Below are 23,367 nucleotides of genomic sequence, written 5' to 3' on the forward strand. Positions count from 1 at the left end.
ATTGTCCCACCACGACATGGGCAGTGAAACAAATGTGCATTAAACATTGTTTTTCCAGTGTAAAGTTTTACTGGTCATTATATTTCAATTATAAAAATTCACACAGGGCAACGCTTCTTAAAACCTCCCTCATGCTCACACTACCAAAGTATTAAACAATGTTATAAAAATATTCATACGTTTTGAAGCATTCATATTTTGTCTGGCTCTTTTTATGCACTGCATTGAAGGGAAGTACAGTAAAAACAAACAATAATATGTATTTTTCAACTTAGGGAGGAATAACAATTACATTTTTTTGTTTTCTAATGTTATATTTAAAATCGGCTTGCAGTTATAATCCATGCCATTAATAATTTCTCACCTTACGTGTATTTTGTTGAATTCAAAATAAACTTTTTTTCGCCCTCTGCTCTCTCCAAGGTTTTGAGTTGTTCATGCCGCCGCTTCTCAATATTTTTTATTTAAAAGCACACTGAGCAGCAATTAAGATGATAGAGAAAGGATTGATTATTTAAAAAAAAAAAACTGGCTCAGTAATTTGATGGTTAACAAAGAAAACGTTTTATACCTGAATGTATCAAAATAACCTGTATGGGTGCATGAGGGTGAGTGAGTGTGTGTGTGTGTGTGTGTGTGTGTGTAGGGTGGGGGCATTGCATTGAGGTCCAGAAACGTCTTAAATTGCCTACCTCTAAAAGCTCACTGTCGGCATACCCTCTTAGTTAATCAGGTCTTGTGTCCACCTTTATTTCTCAAAGGACATTTCAACCACTCTAATATCCTTCCTTAACCTCTCTTATTTTCCCTCTAAATTTTGATATATTATTATGCTATGCTATTATCCACGCGCTCATCTCCACTCAGGCTGGACCTCTCCTTGTCCTCCTCCTTTACCGAGGCCGGGACCCCCCTTCCTGATTACCATTCCATTAAAGCAGCTTCTCCTTTCAGTGAATGACCACGTCCCTTGTCCCTCTGCCTTTTATTTAGAGGACTCCTCAGCGTCTCTCCTCTCCTCTTCCACTGTTATTGCCCTGACAACACGTGCCTGAGCTTCTAATTGGCCCCCCCCCCCCCTTAGGTGTGTGCTGTTGGAGGTGCCCGGGGGCAAAGAACAGATCCACACCTCCTGCACTCCTTTCTTGACTTTCTCCCAATGAAATGCCTAGTTCTTAATTACAGTCACCCTACACTGATTGTTATTGACTCAAACTCCCATGGCGCGGGACAAATGACGGACAGATTAGGTTCATTTTGGTCCTGTCCTCCACAAAGGAGAGGAAGAAGAAGAAGAAAAAGAGGGGGAATCTGTGCAGGACAACACAAAGTCACATAACAGCCCTATTTCCAGTCTGACTGAAGCTGGTGAGGTGTGAGCAGCATTTAAACTACCAATAACTGCTATTATAGGTAAAACTAAACAGAACAAACAGACGCATCTGCATTAAGAACGTGGTTCAATATGGGAAACTCGGCCCTAAATTTGTTCATGCAGAATATTTTCTCCCACCATACACATCTGATTAGCAGCAAAAACCTGTCAAATGTATGCTGCCTCATCATTTATTTGGATTGTTTGATTGAGAAGTTCTCATTGTCAAATATCTAAAAGTGGAAACAGGGAGTTATACACTTTTTCGAAGGAGGGATTTCAGAATGAGGCGACAGTACGAGCTTGATGACACCCCAAAGACAAAGTGAAATCAAATCTGTCACACTCTTTGCCATAAGTTACCATATGTGGGCTGTAATACATTTTTACGATTTTTTTCCCGCAACTACCAAGAACATTAAAGAAGGGAGTGTGGAGGACTGTTTTCTATTGCTTCGGTAACTCAACTTGACCTGCACTGATGAGGACTTGTCTGCATCAGCCTGACGTCGCTTCCACTGTCACATTTCAACATTCCTCATCTCGGTGTTGTAGCATATTATCTCTGTCCATGTGGTTATTCTGGAGGAGTTCCCACACATGGCAGAGTCGTTGCCAGATGCACGATTCACATGCAAAGACATCAAAAATCACAACCCAGAGCAGATTTACAGTCTGGGCTTAATGCCTGCTGTAGACGCTCGTAATCACTACATCGTATTAGTCCATAAGGGCAGACGGTTGGGTACCAGCACTGAGGAACACGTGGCTCACATGACAATAGATTCCTCATCAGGTCAATGTGCTTTCCTGGTAATCACAACTCTCATGATGAAGGTGATGAAAAATAGCACTTATGATGAGATGTGACAAAAATGAGCTGGAGTAAAGGCTTGTTTTCGCAGAATATTCAACAGCGGTGTTACAGGAAACACAATTGCAACAAAGAGCATTCAGAGTCTAGAGACCAGCTCAGGTGAGTCAGTGGAAGTTAAAAGAGGAAATACCTTGAATCGTCCTTTTGAAAAAGGCTTTGCAGGCTTCACAGGAGGCCACCCCGTAGTGGTACCCTGAGGCGATGTCACCACACACAAGGCACAGCCTCTTGGGAATGGCATTGAGCATGTATTCGCATTTGATTGGCGATTCATCTGCCATGCCTCCGGAGCACTCCTCATAACGGCGTAAACAGGCCCCGCCGCCTCCGTGGATACCTGGGTTGAACATCGGCGGGGAGTCCAGGGCGTGTGAGCGTCCGCTGCTGCCGTTAATGTAGCCGCCGCTGGCGTCAGAGTTGCCGCTGGGACTGTGGTGACTGCCGGTGTCTACGAGCGAGGAGGAAGGACTGGAAGGTTCGGTTTTGACGTAAGAACCACAGCTAGAGGAGAGGTGACGGTCCTCAGAGGGCATTCTGGTTAACAACCTGGAATTAGACACACACACAAACCACACACACACACACACACACACACACACACAGCCAGAGAGACATTTAAAAGTTAGCATCAAATAAAAAAAAATAAACAGACCACCTACTTTTAAAAGTATCAGACAGAGTACTTCAAACTACTTTGAGTAAATGAACAAACACGAGAACAGGCCGCCACAACGCTGGCGATATGTAAATGGTGCTTGTTTACTTCAAATGCAAATAAGTTCTGATTGTATAAGAGAAAAAGACACAAAGACATTAACATAAAAGGAAGCTTGCATCAGAAAACTGCTGTATCAATGAAATTATCACCGCTAACAAGCCTGACAAGATGTAGTGAGCGTCCCTCCTCTCTATCATCGTCTGATCATTCTGTAAGAAATTAATCAGCTGTGATGGAGCGCTCGCCTCCCGCACGCAACCGGTTTATCTGGCCTTGATAGATTGTGTTACACACACAACCATTAATGTGTTGGAATGTGAAGTGATATACTGCGGTAGCTTTTTCTCTCGGGCAAAATGGTAACTAATGACCATGTCAACAGATGCCCCATACATCTTGCAAACACAATGCCCACAATTGGTTGGCTGCCAGAAGTAAATGAATGAATGAAACTTCAGAAGGCTTTTAATGGACAGAGAGAGGTGTTACACTCAGCATATGGAGGATCATGGGTTATACATGACCCAATCAATAGTCCCGGTTTGTTTGCCAATGAACGGTGCCGGGTTACGGTGGACTCAGAAGTTTGGGGAGGATGAGGAAGAGCAGACTTGGCTGATATTTTATCAGATATTATCCAAAAAAAGAAAAAGAAAAAAAACCAAAACATCCTGAACTGCTGCCATGGATAGCCTTAGAGATCAACGGCCGAAACTGTGGGCGTAGGCAGAATATATAGGAACATCGTCTTCTATTTGCTGGTTACAGTTTTCTGTTCGATTATCAACTTAAGACGCAACACTGGAATGGAAAGATGACGACTTAAATGTCTCACAATTAAAATATGAATCCAGAAAATGATTAAAAAGCTAAACTTTGTCAGACGACGATGGTGGGTCACATTTAAGCCAAAATTTGACCTGTCACAATAATAACTACATTGACTTACTGTACAAAAATAGACATGAAATTGCTCATTGCGTGTATATCCACACTTGTTCACGTAACGGTAACTGGTGTGTTTAGAACTACAAACTGAAAACCCCTTGTCTTGTACCTTATCAGCGTTCGTAGAAGAGAACTTTACAAACAAAAGGTTTCCCTCCAAATGTGAGGTTTCACAATGACATGTTCTCTTCTTGAAGATTTTAGTTGCAGATATAACAAAAAATACAGTTCTCTTTTTCCATATGTAAGAAGTTATGTCATTTCCTGAAAAATCTGTTTCCACTTTTTTTTTTTTTTCCAAGTCATGTACTTTAATGTGCATGACCTAATAAATAAAAAGTTATTCCTCTTGAGGGCAGTGCAGTGTTTATAGCTTCAATAATACTCAGTTAAACAAAGTGCTGGTGCTGCTTGTCACAGTTGGTGCAAGTTTTATGCAACTTTGGTGCAACAGTTCAGTTCATGTTTGAAAGTTGTAAAAAACGGGGCAAGAGCAGTGGAAAGCCACGTGAAAAATGTCTAGCAAGCTAATGCCAGCCAGATTCCCGTGAATGTTTGCCCCCCTCCCCCCTTTTTTTGCGGCTGTTTCAAATTTGATGTTGTGGTTTGGAATGTATTTTTGGTCTGTTGCCTATTTGCAAAAGCGTTTAAACAAAACCATGAAGTCATCAGGCTCTGACAACATGAAACCTCTCTTTGAACTGCTAACGGTTGGCGGGTGGAGGGAGGGTATAGCAGAAGGAGGAGATAGCCTCTACCCCTGGGCCTGGATCAGATCTATTGATCCTCGGCTTCCTTCCTGTTCCAGATGAGGCATGAAAAAATAAACCCTCCTCTTACGGGTCCCAGACATTCCTTATGCATTTTTAATCAGTCAGGACTGTTAACATAGTTTGAGATGGAGTGATACAACAGTCTTCATTGGGAGGCTATTGCAGTTGGTAAAAGATTCACAGGACTTAAATCTTCTTAGCAATCAGCCTGTACGGACATTCGCTTGCCAGGTATATTTGCTTCCATGTGAGGGAAATGGAGAGAGCCAACAGTTAATACATCATCGGGGGGGATTCCCTATGGAATAGTAAGTACGATGTGGCATATGTAAAAAGTAGTTCACTCCACACTTAGCACACAGTAACGAGAGATGTGATGTCTGTTAGGTTAAATGGAAATTTCTAATGTGTCCTTTCAAATCTGTCGAAATGAAATAATGGCCTGAACCACCGATTCGCACAGACAGAAATAGCTTCATGCCTTCTTAATTTGGTTTTCCTTCTTATTATATAGTTTTCTAAGCGCAGCCTGACTCTCCTCAAACCCACCCCACTCCCTTGCGAACACACACACACACACACACACACACACACACACACACACACACACACACACACACAAGTACACCTAATATCTAATGTTTGCTCCGCCGCGCAGAAAAATGGTACAGACAAGCACGACTCATCAGACAGACGTGAAGGTCACCTGCCTTCTGTGTTTTTTTTACTGTTCGTGGAGACCCAGACGGTCTCTCAATGGACACCTTGGAGCAACTGTCTGTTCACCGCAGCGAAAGACAGAGTCTAGACACCACTCAGTGTAGAGAGCTGTCCAGAAATACAACCAAGATGTTGCCTCAAATGCCATGAATGCTCAGATCAGTGACCACAGCCTTTTTTGTTTTTTTGTTTTGGAGCCATAGTGTGACGGGTGTGAAAATGTCCCACCAGAGCAGCTTAAAATCTCAAATGCTTGTGTCTGCATATGTGTGTGTGTGTGTGTGTGTGTGTGTGTGTTTTGGCATGCCTCCTTATGCTGGCAGCGCTGTAGATCCCCTGCTTCCCTACATAAATCCTGAATCCATCCACCTCTTCCTCTAAACCATGAAATATGTTTTCCAGCCTCTGAATTTCAGCACAATAAATTGTGAGCGCCAGTCAAAAAGACAAAACAAGCAAAAACCTACCAAATAAAACACATAAATCTCCCACAATGACCTCACGCTATCCTTGACTTGACAAGTGAAGAGTTAAAAATCTCATTCTCCATATTTTACTATGATTTTTTTTTCCCTTCACCGAGGGGAAATATTATTATTAAGCTCGGGGTTAAGCTTGTTGCGAGGAACACAGCGTAAATCATGGCGCTGAACACACAGTCGAACATGGAAGCGCAGAAGGACAGAGGCAAGGAGCCATGCATGAAATTAGTTCATTAATCTTTCTATGATAGGCTGTCCTTGTTTGGGGCAAACTCTATCAGCTTTAAACTGAGTGCCCCTTCCTGCCTGACACATAGATTACACTGTTAGTCCGCAGCCGGGGTGTCTGGGAAATGAATGGTCATGGCGAGAGAGAGAGCGAGAGCGAGAGAGAGAGAGAGAGAGAGAGAGAGAGAGAGAGAGAGAGAGAGAGAGGAGGAAAATGGGGTAGTGTGTACCATCTAAGTATTAAGTAGTAACAACAACATGTGTGTGACATAGCGTTGCCACAAATGAAGGTCATCAAAATATGTGTGTGTGAGTTCTAAAAATTTAAATGCTTGATTTATAAACTCCTGCAAATAGCGCGGTCAGTTTCTCAGGAGGAGACATTCGTCAAAATACGTTATAGGCGGTTATTATATGTTTATTAAAAACCGCAAGCGGTGCATGTCCTTGTTATATTTGGCTGTAACATAAAGGAGAAAAAAAATTAAAATTAACATTTTTGAATTGCTGTGTCCATATAAGGACAGTGTCTGCTACTGGCGTCAGCATTCAAACATAAATAACTCTTAGGCATCCTGCAACAATTGATTACTTTCATTTTTGTATGTTTATTACATGTAAAAGGTTGGGAAAGTTTTAAAAATACTACAAATGCGACTGAAAACAGCAAGAATTCATATTCAAGTGAATCGTTTTAGTGTTTTTAAATCAACTATTTCAGCACCTCTCTTGTTTTACATGTCACCAGTCTTATAGTGAGATTTTTGACTACAACAAAAACCGAGCTTGAAACTCCACCGCAAAACTATCAGGCTGAGTTAGTAACCAGTTCACCCTGAGGGGTGTTGAACAGCCTGTTATTACACTGTTGATGTAGACCAACAACAGAGCTAAAGGTGGGTGAATATTTGTGCTGATGTGTGAGCTGCTATAACTTGAAATTTGTTTTGCTTTAGCTGGGTGCCAATTATCATTGAGAGGCTGATTACATGCCACGGTGAGCTGGGACTGTTTTGTTTGTAACAGGAATTGGCCGTCTCCAGCGAGTCAACGCGTTCAACGTGACGCAGACAACCTGTTAAAACAATCGAATTAATTCGGCATTAAGTGTTTGTTTTTGTTCATAGGTACCATAGTTACAATAATGTTCCCAAAAATAGCATCCTTCTCTCAACTGTGAACTACACGCGAGTGTAGATCTTCCCTCTGTCCAAATCTGTTGAACCGTGATGGGAGTTTGTGGCCTTAAAAATGAGCTTGTCGACACGCCAGAGGCATTTATCAACATGATGGCGGCACGAATGTGACCAAGGATAACGGGTGAGTAATAAGAAAAATTAGGAGGGAGTCGGACGGCTAACGTAGAAGCCAGAGAGGGGCAAGTAAGCAGTGTAAATATACGCGAAATGAGAGAGTGGCATTAGCTTAGCTGCTAACAACAAGCTACCAGAATCATTTGACTTTGTCTGAGCCAGCTCTCTCAAAACCATGATAAGCATTGCTGCTTTTATTTTGAAGGTATTTTGGAGGCAACATTTCTGCTCTGGAAGTGATCTTCGTCAACTGCATCAGGATTATAAATGATTTCAGACTTTTACTTTCAGCACGAGAGTGTGCTGAACGTCAGTCCGTGTGTCAACAGAATGCCACATCTCTAATTGAGATGAAGACGAAGAAGAAGAAAAAAATGGATTCAGCAGCAATTCATGTCTGCTGCCCCCAAGTGGATAAAACATTGTGGGTAAAATGCATTTCGTAATGACAAAAATATATAAAACATCAAAATGATCGCAGTTGTTGCCTTCATTTTCCGCTGATCACAAAATCGCTGATCATTTCATCCATAACACATTCAAAGCTGAAGACGGCAAGGGACTGTTGGGTATTTGTGACCAGGTTGATGTTTTGTATAGAGTACTCAAAGATTTGAAAACAAATTTTATTGCGGACTAAAAATGTAATTCCCTGTCACTTTCTTAATTAAATATTTTTACCCATGGCTAAGTGATGAAGTTCCAAAACTGCGTTTGTTTGCCTTCATTGTGTGCGTCTCTCTCTCTCCCTCTCTCTCTCTCTCACACACACACACACACGCACGCACACACACGCACACAGACACACACACATGCGGAGCATATGGCCTCTTCAATGTCACTGCCACGAGGAGAGAGATTGCATAGATTTCCCACATGGATGATGTCTCCTTACCTGGAGTATCAACCCCCATCTACATACACGTCCACCACCTCCAGGAAATTGCTCTCTCTGCAAAGTCAAACACACCCCTAACTGCCTTTTAAAAAGACACAGAAGAAGGAGGTTATGGGGGGGGGGGGGATAAACGAGCAGAGACTTAAGCCGTCATTGGGAATCAGAGGGGGACTCATGAGGGACAGTTACGATATTGATTTCATAAATAAACAGAGATGGCCATCGATCCTAATGTTATTTTGCATTTCAATTACTGCCTCGAAACATAACCTTCAAACGTCTGCTTCTCCACAGTAATAACATCCACTGATAATCACAAGCGAGCCTTGTCTGGCGCAAATTGGCTTTTCTCTCCCTCTCTCTCTCCCTCTCTCTCTCTCTTCTTCTTTTTTTTAGCAAATGTGTAAATGACACAACTTTGCATTTGCCTAATGGTATTAGAGCATGGGCTGAATTTCAAGTGAGACTCAAGCTGATACAGTAAGCACTCCGGTCAATTGACACAATGCAAATTAACGTGGCGAAGAGGAATTAAGTTCACAATGTGAGACCTCGTGAAACTACGATGAGGCCCATTAAATTAAACATGCTGGCTGACCTGCACTCCATGATGAGTTACACTGTTTTGTGTGTGTGTGTGTTAATTTCACCTAATCAATAAAACAAACTAATTCAAAGAAGTCCCCTCAGAAGATCAGACCCACCGCACAAAAGCCGCATCTGTGTTTTTAGCGAACAGAGGCTGCAAAAAGCCACCCATCTACATGCAGATGAGTCCTTGACAGAGCGCCTAAAGGATACATCTATATCAAGAGGAGGAGCGTGACATGTAATGAAGTTATTTCTCTGTCACACAGTAGCACCGCTCTGAACCCGTAGTTCAGCTCGGAAACCAATAAAACACTCTGGGAAAACAGTGAGGAAAATACACTTGAGCCTAAATGTTTCAGATTGTTTTTGTCTTTGGTCATTTTTTCAGATACTTCATCAAAGCTCAAAGCTCAGAGTAAAAGAAAAGTTGGAAGGAAGCAGCACTTCTTTCCCAACCAACTGTTCCCTCCATCCATCAGTGGTGATCAGTGATTTCTAAGTTCTGTTGGTTCCCAGTGGACTTTACTGGTTCCACATCAAGAGGGGATGGATCACCGATGTCACACAGAAGTGCAGCGTTACTTCAAGTGCAGGCTGGTTTAGTCTGGTGTATAAGATGATTAAACAGACTGTAATGCTCCGTTCAGACCTGACGTTAACATGCGTCCTCCTGAGTGAGCCGATCAAGCAGACAGCGTGTGAGCACATTAAGGACACGCTGAGGACGCATGGCGATCCGATCACTGTGACCACATTCAAATGTCCTGAGCAACATTAAAAGCCTGATTTGTAAGCAGAAGTTTGTACGCATTTGCACGCTATAAATTTATGACACAACGTAAGAGAATTTTAAAAAGCGCATCAGACATACTGAGCGATTTGGCCCGGAACCTGGTCTGGATTTTTTGTAATAGCTCCAGTCTGTATTATTTTAATTTGTCTTCTGCTTTTAAATTCAGACGGGACAGGCATGAAAAATGTATCGCTGCACACTCTTACTCAAAGCCAATCTAGATGAGTCTGATTGGCCCACCACAAAAAATAATCATGATACGGACACTTCTGATATGTCCTCCTAATAAAGACGAACTGTTGGGGGTCAACACGTTGGTGAAAAACAACTACAGTTTGCAAATAGAAATAACGTAAGGTCGCGTGTAAGGCAGGAAGTGAGGTCCGACCATAAATGGTCACAGGAGATGCATGTGGAGACGCACTCTAACGTCGGGTGTGAAGTCTCGTACTTTGAGTTGTCCACTTGAGACCTGATCACTCAGGTCTGAACAGGATCTAACACACCGACAGGCAAATTCATCAGTAACCAAATCCTACACAGGTGTCAACATATACTTCTGTTTGAAAAAAACTGTTTCTGCACTTTTAAATTGCAGTACTGTTTTTTTTTTACTCTTTTATATACAAGGCTTCTCACTAAACTTGGTGCATTAATAAATACACGTTTTTAAGGTCCCTGTCAGCTCCAGTAACAATTAATGCCAGAGTATACCGCCTAGTACCTCATAGCAACAACACTGTTTTCCAACAGTCAATATAATGCAATATTTTTGATAATACACATTTTAATTATGCCCCCAGTTTAGTTTCATATCGTCGTCTTCCTAAAATAATTGCCTAAGTCATTTTTTTTCAAGTTTTTCACAAAACAAAAAACTGGAGACAAAACATCACAAGGAGCTGATTTAAGCAAAAAAATAATATATTTTTTTAAAAAGACTTAGGCAATTATTTTAAGATGATATTTGATGTTCATCTTTTACTGATGATTATTAAATAGGACAAACATAAAAAGGTTGTGTATCAAAACCAGAAAAAAATACGAGTTGTTCTTATAGATATGCCTCATAAATGATTCTATGATCATGTCTTTTATTGATTTATCAGACCGTATCATATTTGTTTGTCAGCAGTGATCAATGAAATGTTTCATAAACACCAGGATCATGTGGATAACAAACCGCTTAAACTACATGATGAGATTTTGTGTTTCTCTTAACAGACACAGTCAGGTGTTTCCATGATATGGCAATGCTAAAATTAGATCCCAGGTCAGTGTGCGATTCTTTGGTCTCATCCGTATGTGCGAGCATGTTTGTGTGTGTGTGTGTGTGTGTGTGTGTGTATTCACTTGACCGCTTCTGTGTTTTCTTCAGAGGGGAATGGGTGCATTTATCATTGTAAACTGAACATTTAAACTTAAAAAAGAAGAAAGATTAAGTCTCTGCTGTTGCTGAAACAGATAAAGACACACACGTATTGAGGTCGACGAATTAAGAAAAAAGCAGTTTATTGTTAGATATTGACAAAATAGTTGGAGCTTCTTATCTATTTTTCATGAACCAAATGGAAAGTAATTTTATGTATCCATTAAAAAAAAAAAGAAGCTCTGCCCAGGATTTTCACATGACGTCAAATAAAATGGTTGGAAATTAACTTGAAGAGGTCGGTTTTAGTGGTAGAATATGCAGTATAATGGACTCCAGTCCAGGTTTGGTTACATTTGTATTGTTTATAGTCTTAGCGTAGCAGGTTATTTGATTTTGGTTACACACCAAGCCAAATTTGGTAATAAAAAAAAGTATCCTTTAATTAACCATTTTAATATTTACATGTAGACTAAACGATTTTTCACTTCTTTGGTTAAAACTCTGAAACATCTCTGGACTGGATTTAAAAATGTTGCGTTTTTTTTTTTTTTTAATCTTCAAAAAAATATAAAAAATATCTACTGTACAAACATATTTTCTCGCAGTCAGTTTGTTGGAGTGCCTCACAAATGTCCTCAGCAGAGACAGAAAGTGAGAGTTGGACCCTGCATTTGATAGACCTCTCACCTGAGGCCAGGTTGGTTATCGAGGGGTTAACAGTGTCAAAACTAACTCACCCTACCTTTACAGTCAGTGACAATAAAAGCAGAGATTTACAGCAGTTTGATCACAACTTCACCACACAATCTGGCTAACAATACCAAAAAGTGAAGACAGGAACTAAATCATTTACTGTTCATCACTTATTGCGGCTTTGATTACAACAAAATTCTGCCAAAACAGTATTCAAGTTTCCAAAAGTTTAGGGTCAGGATATTCAGTGTTGTTAATAACTTTTGACATAGTTTACTGATCTTCCAATAAAAAAAAAGTATAATCAAGCAAATGCAGCATTATATATATAAAAAAACATCACTACAAACTTCTGAAAGATTTTTTGTGGGTTTTTGGAGTTAATGTATCATAAAAAAGTGTTGCCCGATTAAATGACCCAAACCTCCTGTGGTGAACAGGTGACCATCTGGATGCTTAAAAAAATATGACACGTTCACACACTTTATGCACTTTACATGCGCACGCGCACACACACACACACACACACACACACACACACACACACACAAAACCAGACTTGCGGTCTAACAATCACAACATTAAACACACAACATGCACACTGGTCTGACCCAGGCTGACCACAAGTTCTTAACATCATATTCTTGCTTTTATTTATCACAAGTTTATATGTGTCTTAGAAAATATCCTAATCTCCCTAATGCCCTTTAAAAAAGTCAAGGATGTGTAATAAATGCTGGTTTATAGATCAGATAAATAGATGAACGTGAGAAGAAGTGTGTGTTGCCCCCCCAACAACACGTCTTTTTTTAAATATTAGAAGCCTGCAAAGACAAAACATGATATTTATATATCTAATCACAATAAAAACAATACAATCCAGATATATCAATAACAAATGAGAAATCAAAACTAATGAATTGTTTTAACTTGTGGTTTAACGTTGTACTTTAAGAAATTTCTAACATTTGCTGCACTGCTAAAGTAGCTGAAGTTAATTTTGCAAAACTTTTACTGCAGTTGTTCAGTCTGTGCAAATTTGTGAGCCAGTTACCTAAAATACAAAACAAATAATAAAATATGAATAAAATCATGGAAATAATTGTGAATTCATCATTTCTCAAAAATAAACTAATAAAATCAGTTACTTTTGTTGGCTAAATATCTTATTTTTCCTCTATATGACACAAACAGGATGATCTGATCACAAACTTTGATGAGTTTCTTTTTTTAAATATATGTGGAAAACAGCTCAACATTACATATATTGTATATATTATAAACTTACACAAAACTAAATACACCACATGACAGCGGATGCTTTCTTTTCTCTGTTGGGAGAGTTTGTTGAAATATTCTTAATCACAGTCCTGTAAAAAGCGCTAAGCAGGTTAAATCTTTCCAATCCCATCTAAAGCTTAACATAAAGAGGATCCCAGCAGAGGGTCTCCTCGTCATATTTGGTTAAAAGAAAAGATCCTCTTTCCAGGCATGTGAAGCAAGGAAATATTAGTTCTCCGCTGGACTTTCTGGAGTAACGAACAAAACTCTGGCTCCTTAATTCCTGCACTCATTGACAGAAACATGTCATTCAGGATATTAAGGGTTATTTAACTGCTTTTTGTTGCACTTCTGATGTTATTATTCCCCCAAAAAATGTCAGTGTGAAATTGAAATACAAAATCCTCAAAGTTGTCTGTCCCTTAAAATACTGATAAACACACACTTTCACACACACACTTTCTCACGCCCGCGCACACACACACACACACACACACACTTTCTCTCTCGCTCACACACACACACACACACACACAAACACACACACACACAAGGTGACAGTACAGTCACAGTGTTTTCTATCCTGGACAGCGCTGGACGCGCGGTGCTGCCGGAGGAAAGTCGTCCTCATTAATCTGCTTCTGGCTCTTCCCTGTGGCTCAGGTTAAACCCTGGATCCTGATGCAGAGCAAGACAGCTGCAGGGCAGGCGTCCAACCTGGACTCCCTGCGGGCTACGCTACATCAGCCCCAACGCTTCCACTGTCCCGTACATGAAGTGGCGGAGCTGAGATAACTCAGGAACTGCTTCAATAGTTTATCACAAATGACAAATTTTCTCTTTCTTTTTTTTTCCCACTTTAAAATAAGAAATGAAAACAGCACGGAAGATGACAACTAAACACACAAGGGGAGATGCACCTACTGGTTATGGTAGCAGAGAGGGTCAGGGATGCACAGTTCGGAAACATCCATCAGTCCACGTTAAGCATTCCAGGTGTTGCAATTTAAAAAAAAAAAGGTAAATAAACCGCTGGGGAAAAGCTGGAGGAGATCAGTTCCTAAGTCTCCACATATCTTGATGAAATGTTGATCAGGTGTTCCTGGGTGTTGTCTCCCCTCCCTCCCTTGTTCAACATAAAAAAAACCTTCGGCCCGGCAAACTCCAGTCTGCACAGGTGCTGCACATGCAGTATGTGGAGAGTGTGATGTAGAGAGAGGAGAGAGGAGAAAGAGCGTGGGGCACCGATGAAGAGAGGAAACAACATAGAGAGACAGGAGGAAGACTAAAGATCATGGGGGGTGATGGATAAAGACAGAGAGAGTAAAAGATAGAGACAGATGGGTGGAGAGCAGCGGTGCTGAGAGCGCACTCAGGCTGAGTAAAGTCAGTGAGGGGGATTGAGTCTCCATTGACGACATGAGGGCTCTTTAAGAAGAGGAGGGCGTGGCTTGGTGCCTATGGTGCCGCAGCTATTGGTCGGCCATGGGAAGGCGGTCCTGGTTGCAGCAAATGAGAGTGAAAGATTACAGCAGGGGACGGGTTAATGGACAACCAGTAGGTGTCCAGTCATTCACAAGGGAGCGCTGCAAGAACTACAGACACACAGGCAGACCCCCCCCTCCACCTCCCACCTTAATGGACAGAGAGATAGACACATACAGACAGACAGACAGACAGATAGAAATGGGAGTTTAAGAGGGGTCACAGTTGGTGTTTACAACTGCAGTATAGTCGTATTTGACAAGCAACAGAAGTAGCAGCATTCAGTGAGGGTGATTTAAACAGGTCTGTTTACGGTGCTTTAAGGGGCTCAGTGCCAGCTTATGGAGCTAAACTGTTCTCTTTACTCTTTTATCCTCTCCACCATGGCTCTGGCTTTCCACAGCCTGCCTTTCTTTAAAGTAACAGCAGCTGCTTCCCACAGCATTTCACCAATCACACTGTTAAGCATAGAGAGAGGGGGTGGGGTTTGGGGGAGTTGGATTTAACAATCCTGTAAGATGCAGGATGTAAGAAACTAAAGAGTGTTGATGTCCTTGGCGAGAATGATAATGATGACAGCTGCTATGATGACAGGGAAATATGAGTGTGTCTTTAGCACATCTGTGTAATATGGCAGCCATCATAGGGGGAGACAACCCCCAACCCCCGTCCCCACATCCCTCCCCCTTCAAACCCCAACCCACTTCATCAACCCACATTTTCCTGATCGATACAAAACCCATCACACACTCTTACCGATCGGCGTTGCTGTGTCGCCAGAAGCCTCGGGACAGACTCTGCTTCCCAAACAGTCTTTTAAATAACAAGAATTATACATTTTGCCGTTTCTCTTTTCATGTCAGTCCGTATCAAATTCACCGGAGCAAAAAGGCCGATTGCCTCAATAAAAGAGCTGCGCCATTCAATTAAAATTTTGATCAATAATTTGGCATTTAGTGTACTTTCCTGTGGAGGAAAATCGGGATATTCCGCTGATCTGATTAAGACATCCAGACATAATCAATAGAGGGGATATGTTTATATTCTTAATGAGGCAGAGAGAAAAATAAGAGACTACTACACAGATGACATGTATGATTTCATGTCAGGATTGTAAACTGAAATGAAAATAAACTGAATGAAGAAAACGAAGCAAATATTTCTGTTTCACATTTGATTATCTAAAATTGTTTGCAGCAGAATGTGAGGTTAATTAGCAGCATTTAAAATAAATGAAAGTAATATTACTGGTTTGGTGAATTCAGTATAATCAAGTGTTGCTTTATTTGAACAACTGATTTAATGTATAGCTCCAACGTTGCCAGTTTTCAGAGGTGAGCTAAAGTGTCAGTCTAAGGCTCATCTGCCTCCCTCCCTCTGAGCCAGTCGGCTTACACAGTGAGGGGACACTGGGCTTCATGGCATCTGACAGGAAATCTATTGAGCGCACTGTCTGTAATCCCACTATCACGCTATCGCCAAACCAAGAAACAGTAATCCAATCATTAAGTCTGTATTTAAGCAAAACAGATTTCCAGCTTTACAACCAAAGTGTGTCTCTTTAAGAAGATCACGGCCAGTCTGGCATCTGACCACTGCTCACTTTGAAGCAACAGTTCCTTAATCCTTTGGCTCTGATTTCTTGTTTTGTTTATTGTTAATGATGTATTCCTAATCTTCAGATCCTCTGAGTGTGAGAATACGGCCTTAATTTGGCGAGAACAGCAGAGGTGAAAAGAGAATTAGGCTCATAAACCGCAGCTGCATGCACTTCTGAACGTGCGCATACACACTCGAAAGAGAGAAACACTGAGATTTAAGCTCATTTCTGAAAAAAGGACAAATCATTATCAGTCAATAAATAGTAATTACATATTGTGCTGGGTGGAGGGACACAGGCTCCCTGTCACACCGTGTGTATGTAATTAAAATCCTGATTCATGAGCAAACTGGCCTTTTATGGCTGACCTCCTGACCTCTGAACATGGACACAGTGTCATGTGCGGAGCGGCGGCTCAGCGAGCGGAGCAAAAAACACAACGGCGTTCCTCTCGAGCTGCGTGTGCTGCCAATCCAGCTCGGGGTATTTGTTGTATCATGTCAGCCTTTTTATCGCAAACAAGTTCATGTTTGAGTTACATGAAAACTGGCGCGGTAGTTTTTGTGTAATCCTGCTGACTAAAGACAAAACATAACCTCCTCCTTGGCTGAGGTAATTCTAACTTTTCCTGTTGATGTCACGAACTGCGAGCTGCCAGAGTGTTTGAATTATTAACAAGCAGCTGTTTACAATGGACCCAATGGCTGTTAAATTTTATTTGACCTATATTTCAAATCAAAACACTGCTGAGTTAGTTCCCACATCTTTAGTTTAGAACGTGTCATGTGACCGTTAATGAACGGCTGCTTTAATGAGTGATTTAAAAAAAAAAAAAAATCAATTAAATAGAAAATAGTCTGTCTGTGAGAGGAAATCAACTAAAACATTTTCTTTACAGTAAATTAAATGTAATGTAATTATTATTTCAAAAAATACACTTCGAGTCAAGAGGCAACAGAAAATTAACTGGAAATAAGTGGGTTGAATTTAGCGATTTTTTTCCAACTTTCTAATATATTTCTAACAAAAGGAACATATTCACAGTCATATGACGAGTCTCTTAAACTGATGTAGTAAAACAGAATACCATAATATTGGGATATGTGCTTAATTTCTGATATTGGATTTAAAGAAAGAAGAACAATAAATAATAAAATACTGTAAAGTCAAAAAATGGCTGAGAAAAAAGGTATAAAAAAATTGATAATGTTTCTGAGGCAGAGTGAATTCTTATTTTCCTCTGCTTAGGCACGAACGTGAATTACAGCAACAGTGATATATATATTTGTTCAACTACTTACACTGAGCTCACGAGATCTGTCACTTGCACATTCCACCTTTTGCTGCCACACACTTGTTTGGCTCATTTGCTGGAGGAGTGTGGAGCGGGATAATTACAATAGCCACAGGGCTGCATTAATCAGCTGGGTGCATTTGTTGGGTTTTATTATGTTCCACTCCCCCTCTTTGGCCCACTCTGCCTGCACCACCAAGACTAGACAGGCCCGGTGGAGGAGCGCAGCCGCCCTGCTGCCCGTTCACACTGGGTTAATAAATGCTATTAGCCTCTATCTCTTGCCTCTTAATTTCTCATTTAACTGGGGACAGTTAAAACAAAACTGCACAAGCAGTGATGTTAATCAGGGACTCGTGGCAGGACTCAGATATCTTGATTGAGAGAGCTGGACTCACACAATGAGGGTGGGAAACATGTCCATAATGCTGAGAATGGACTTGTTTTTAGCTGTGATTGACCCATCACGTGAATCATCCATGCAGTCTATCAACATGTCATGCGACATTACTAACAGCGGGAAACAAAGACAAGATCTCCAACAGCTCATGTGAAATGCAGCTTATTTTACAGCTCCTTTGTGAGAGCATTTGGTCCAACATCACTTAACTTCTCAGTCTATTATGCAAAGCCCCTGCAGCATCTAGAGTGGTTTTATATAATTATATTTTGCAGAGAGGTTTGATGCTATTATCATCATCCACTCGCAATTCAAACATCTGATTAAAAGGTGAACAATTTATTTACACCCCGGACTGCAGATCTGTTTTTATGAACTTCTAAATTGTATCGTCTACTTTCATCCTGTGTCGCGGCGCCATCAGGGGCTCTACTCTCACGGGCGCCATTCATTATTAAAATGTTTTCACTCATGATATGACACTTTAGGATAAAGGCAATCACTAAATGGCATGTATTACCTTGAGGACATTGAATTTGTGTAGAACTACTCTCCAGTGAAAGCCGCGATTGTAATTCGAGCGAACGCCCTGCGCTGCGTTTAATCACATCAAATATAAACAAAATCAATTGCACACACCCCCCTTCCCGTGCTCTAATTTTAAGTAGCTCCTTAACACCAGTCAAATCCTCCGCGACTTGTCAACGTTACCTGCATAACACAGGAGGGTCTGGATGGAGTCACCTCTAAACTGAAGCCAGGTTGTGTCATTGCCATCCACAAGGAGGATCAATACATTCATCTCAAGTTCATTCCAATAAGGCAGCTGGCAAAAATGTCCCGCACGCTGTCAGCTCTTTAAAGCTTTATGACGCTGATGCGCGCGTAGCAAGCTTGCTGTGTCTAGACGCTGCAGGTGAAACAGCTAGCACAGAGAAAAACAAAATGAAACAAAAAAACGGGTAACTTTACATTTTTGAGCTCTCATCAGCTCAGACTGATGAGATGGAATATCAAGACTTTTTGGTGTTAATCTAGATTTTTAACAAGAAAATGTACTGTTGTTGATGCAGCGGTAAAGGTGGCAAAAGCACACACCAAGTAGAAGTAGAGATGTAGAAGAAGTATGGTAAAAGTAGAAGTTGTGCTACAGAAAAAGAAACTTGAATGCATTCAAGATGAGTCTTTTTCCTGCTTTTTCTGTGTCATCACCACTCCTCTCCTGAAATGCCACAGACACGCACTTTCTTCCCAACACTGGATGTAATTTTCCTGATGGAGTGTCCCGAACCTCTTATCTGTTCTTAATTTTAACGACTGAATAGGGCAGTTGTCTTCTTCGTGCTCCTTAATGGTTTGCAGATATCTTTTTTTTTTTTTTTAAGGTTCTTTCTGCTTCACAAGGGGAAAAATAAGGGTTTCAACAGACATTGATCATTTTAACTCGTTTACGCTGTTTTAAATGTGTTCTTAGAATGTAAGGGGAAAAAAAACCTAAAGGCAAGACTTGAAAAATGTCTAAGGACACTTATGTGTTAGCATATGTTGAAAAGAGCAAACAGGAGGAATAAGTACATTTCTGTGTTTGGGGACCATGGCTTGAGCAACAATTGTTGTAAGAAAGTAGCGTATTTGTAAGCCCGGCAAAAAAAACCTCTGTCAGAACATTAAAAAAAAAAAAAAAAACACCTAGCGTGTTAATTGAATTCTGGTCACGGAGCTGCCGGTTGGGCTTACACTAACTTCAACATCTCAGAACACCCACAGGGCACTAGTAACTCTTCAATTATGAGCTTCACTCTCAGGAGCGGTTAACTTAAGTACAAAACTTTCAATTTCAAATGACTCGGAATGTGTTTGATAAGGAAATTATCCTCTTAGCTCGTCCCAATCCCTCGATGCAAGACGCCGTTTCTGTATAAATTACCTCCACGGGCGAGAGAATTGTCAAAATACTTAGTGTGTCAGTGATGTATCCCATGAAACAAGACTTTTTTCCTCTCTCTCTCTTTTGAGTTTGCTGATACAAAATACAGATTATTTCGGAGGATAATTTAAAGAGCTGCTGACTACCTGAAAGCATCAAGTGAGAGAAGAAGAAAAGACTGGATTTTCAACTGCAGTCTGTTTACACAGCGTTTATGAATATACGACTAAAAACAAACATTTATGTAAATCGGTTCATGTTGGCACTAAATCTCATTTTGAAGAGAGCCTTGGTATTCCAGCCTTGGCTCCCCTAAGATCCAGAGATGACTTTCATTTAGTCTCACCTCTCCATCCAGCTGGGGTCACCCCTGTTGGTATAGCAAGCACAGCAGTCACATTGCTCCACCATGCGCACAGATTGCTTACTAGAACTGCCTGGAACCTTTCATATTTCCCAGTCAGCATTTTTACAGGATAATTTTGGCAGCCTTTAAGGATATCGCTGCCTTAATAGAGGATAAAAATAAACGGGTGGTGGAAGGGCTATATCAGGCTGGTATAATCTTGTATTCTACACAGTGTGGAGCTAAACGTCTGGCTTTGGCTCCATTCAATGAGATTAAACTTCTCCCCAGTTGAGTCCAAAAGACCATTTGTCCTATTTTTAAAACTAGAAAGAGTGTTTTGAGCCAAGCATATCTAAAACGAGCCAGTTAAATTGATTAAACTACTACGGTGTGTAAATGACATTATAGAGATTCTTTTGTCAGCAGATTTTTATAGATGCTTCATCAGATTCAGGACGTACACGTGCAATGCCTTGATATGCTGTATGTGGATTATGTGCATGCATATGTGCGTGTGTGTGTGTGTGTGTGTGTGTGTGTGTGTGTGTGTGGGAGAGAGAGAGAGACACAGAGAGTGCTGTATAAGCATATAGGTTTGGGTGTGTGATTGACTTCTGTATAAGAAAAGCTTGTCAAAATGTCTCAAAGAGGCAAAACAGCTTCATTCAATCAGCGCTACTGCTTTCAAGACCACAAGGGAGACAGCTAATGGTGTTAGAAACTTGAAAAGTTGGGAAAAAATAAGCTTGAGGAAGTTATCCCTACCTGGGAAAGAATTCTGTTCCTTGAGGCTTTCCTATACTGTATGATAGTAAAAGCCCCATTCTTCTGGGCCTTGTTGCTTCTCTGTGAGCTCAAATGCTGGATTTTAGTTTGCGCTCCTCCCATGAGGGGCAAAGCTTTGCAGAAGTTAGAGGAGGGTTATATGAAGTTCAGTGGAAATGTTTTTTTGAGTGCTCAGCCAACTTTTTAACAAAAGACAAGCATATGGATCGAGATGTTCGGCGGAAACATGTTTGGAAGTGAGTGAATAGGAGAGACTATACAGGTTTAGTTAAATGTGAAAAAGTAACCCTTCTTCTAAATAGGCATCCTGTGGGCATTCCCCTTCAGAATTACCAGACAAATGTTATACCAGAATGAGGAGAAAACATTGCTTGTGACAGTCTACGACTGTGCAGTACACCAAAAAAAAAAAAAGAAAAAGAAAAAGAAAAAGAAAAAACAACTGTGGGTCTATCAGGCATGCACTCAGTTTGTTTAATGCGCCCTTCCCCCTTCTCCGACATTCACCCACATTAATTCCATGATTGTGTCTTCCTCTCATTTTCCCCCTCGTTATGCATTTAATGTTTCTAATTTGCCGTCATCGCAGAAAAACGCCACAAGAAGCTATAAATTCTTTTCTAATTCCAAATAATTAGGATTACACGGACCAGTGGTTTTCAATCAGCGAGATCATCTCAATGATAGATGGTAGGATAACTGGTCATTGCCGAGACATAAATATTGTGTCGTTCAATTAATCTGGTCTAATGAGGTGTCAGAGCTGCCAGTCATCCATCAAATACAATTAGGAATAAACACATATGCATGGAGATGGGTAATTAATAATTAGCAAAGCAAAGAAAACAGTATTGGTTTCAGCAGCCACATTCACAGAGCAATTTACCACAGCTCTTTCTTCCAGTGCTTTTTTCCAGTGACTGAGACAATACCACATCAATGGAATTTGAATCAATTTTTGCCCTATCTCGTGTCTGATGTTCGCCACAGTAGGTGATTCTGCCAAGACGTGTGCCACTTTACAAAAACGGCTCTGGAAATTCATTAAAAAGATCGTGCCAAATCACACCTCTGAGAGAGTTTAAAAGAAACAAAGAAAAAAAAAAAAACCCAAATCAGGTGCCTTTCATCCAAATTCACTAAAACTAGACCTGGAAATAAGAGCACCTTTTTTTAGAAGAGTGCTCCTGAAACTTATTGATGGATAGAGTTCTTCTCTGGACTAAAAAAAGAGCAAAACATTTATTCTAGATGCTGGGATTTTGGGACCTGCCATTAACAGTTTGTCTTCATCTTTCTCTAAAGCCCACAAGACTCATTGTCCTAAAAAGACACGTTCATTGTCTTCCGTTTCCGGAGGGCAGCCGAGCATCCTGACAGGATGTAAGTGCAGTCCTGGGATGGGACCTCACTTGTATACGGCCAGCAGTGTGACAAGAACGGTCTACTCTGTCGAGCTCAAAACATCGTGTCCCAGCTTCCATCACTATCTGTCATACGGAAGAAGAAACACTCGTGACCCATCTGTGTCAAACAGAATATGGGCTTCACCTCTAGACTTTTAGTCTAATTAAAAAAGTGAGGAAACAATAGCTGTTAATTACTTTGCTCTAAATTTATAAAATGCAATGCTACCTCTCTTTAAAAGTGCCACAAATGTAACTAAAGAACAGACTGCGTAAAGAAGTGGACAGAGACACCTTAAGAGTGTTTTCAACCAGTATTCTCTCATGAAAAAATTAAAAAATTGAAAAGTTTGTGATCTTAATCCCAAATTTCAAGTTTTCTTCAATACAGCGTCATTTTCAATCAGTGAATCACGGTAAGTACGTATGTACACTGCTTCACCGGTTGCTTACTCTTTATTTTCTGCGTTTTCACAGTAGAAAATTGATGATAAAACAGTATGTTTGAAAAAGCAGAGGGCGCTACAACAGAGGCGCAACCAGATGGCATTATCCATATGTAACTGAACTACGAAGTAGAAGTAGTCAAGCAGAGACTCCATGAAGGTTTCCTACCAAAGTATAGTGTCCTATAAATGCCCAGCTAAGAAACATATCTGTTTTTCTAAAGATGTTTTCTGATTCAGGTGCATCCCTCGAGGCTACCTTGTGGTTGACATGTTGCTACCATGAAACTGCTATTGAAAACCTTGCCGATGTATGCTTTTCTTTTTTTCATTAAAATTGGTGTCAATATAAATAAAGCAATAACACTTGTTTTAATTATATAGTTTAAAAAAAAATGACTTAAGTATAAACCCTCTACTTCTTACTCCAGACCCTTTTACTGTCAAAATTTACACCACAGTCCCAAAAAAATTCCTGTTATCTTGCATTCATGAAAGTGGGAAAGAACAGATCACCCTAAAATACAATAAAAGTTCAGATGCATTTCAGGCCTGGAGTGTCCCAGCTGGTGATGGTGGAGTCACTTGATGCGGCAGAAGTATTATACAGTG

The 23,367-nt window shown here is 40.6% G+C and overlaps 1 protein-coding gene across 5 annotated transcripts in view; it reads right to left on the reverse strand.

Annotated features, from left to right (window-relative positions):
• esrrgb (estrogen-related receptor gamma b) overlaps positions 1 to 23,367 on the reverse strand; it is a 72,183-nt gene that overhangs the window by 21,783 nt on the left and 27,033 nt on the right. For 4 of the 5 annotated variants that reach the window (XM_086189497.1, XM_086189494.1, XM_086189495.1 and 1 more), the window contains one exon: positions 2,383 to 2,798. In XM_086189497.1, coding sequence (XP_086045623.1) covers positions 2,383 to 2,798 — 416 coding nt within the window. Of the gene's footprint in view, positions 1 to 2,382; positions 2,799 to 13,986; positions 14,387 to 23,367 lie in introns of those variants that run through there. The other variant, XM_086189493.1, reaches the window with a different exon arrangement.

Source organism: Aulostomus chinensis, chromosome 20, assembly GCF_037954235.1.
Source record: "Aulostomus chinensis isolate RoL2024-O1b breed Wild chromosome 20, RoL_Achi_v1.0, whole genome shotgun sequence".
Classification (NCBI taxonomy): Eukaryota; Metazoa; Chordata; class Actinopteri; order Syngnathiformes; family Aulostomidae; genus Aulostomus; species Aulostomus chinensis.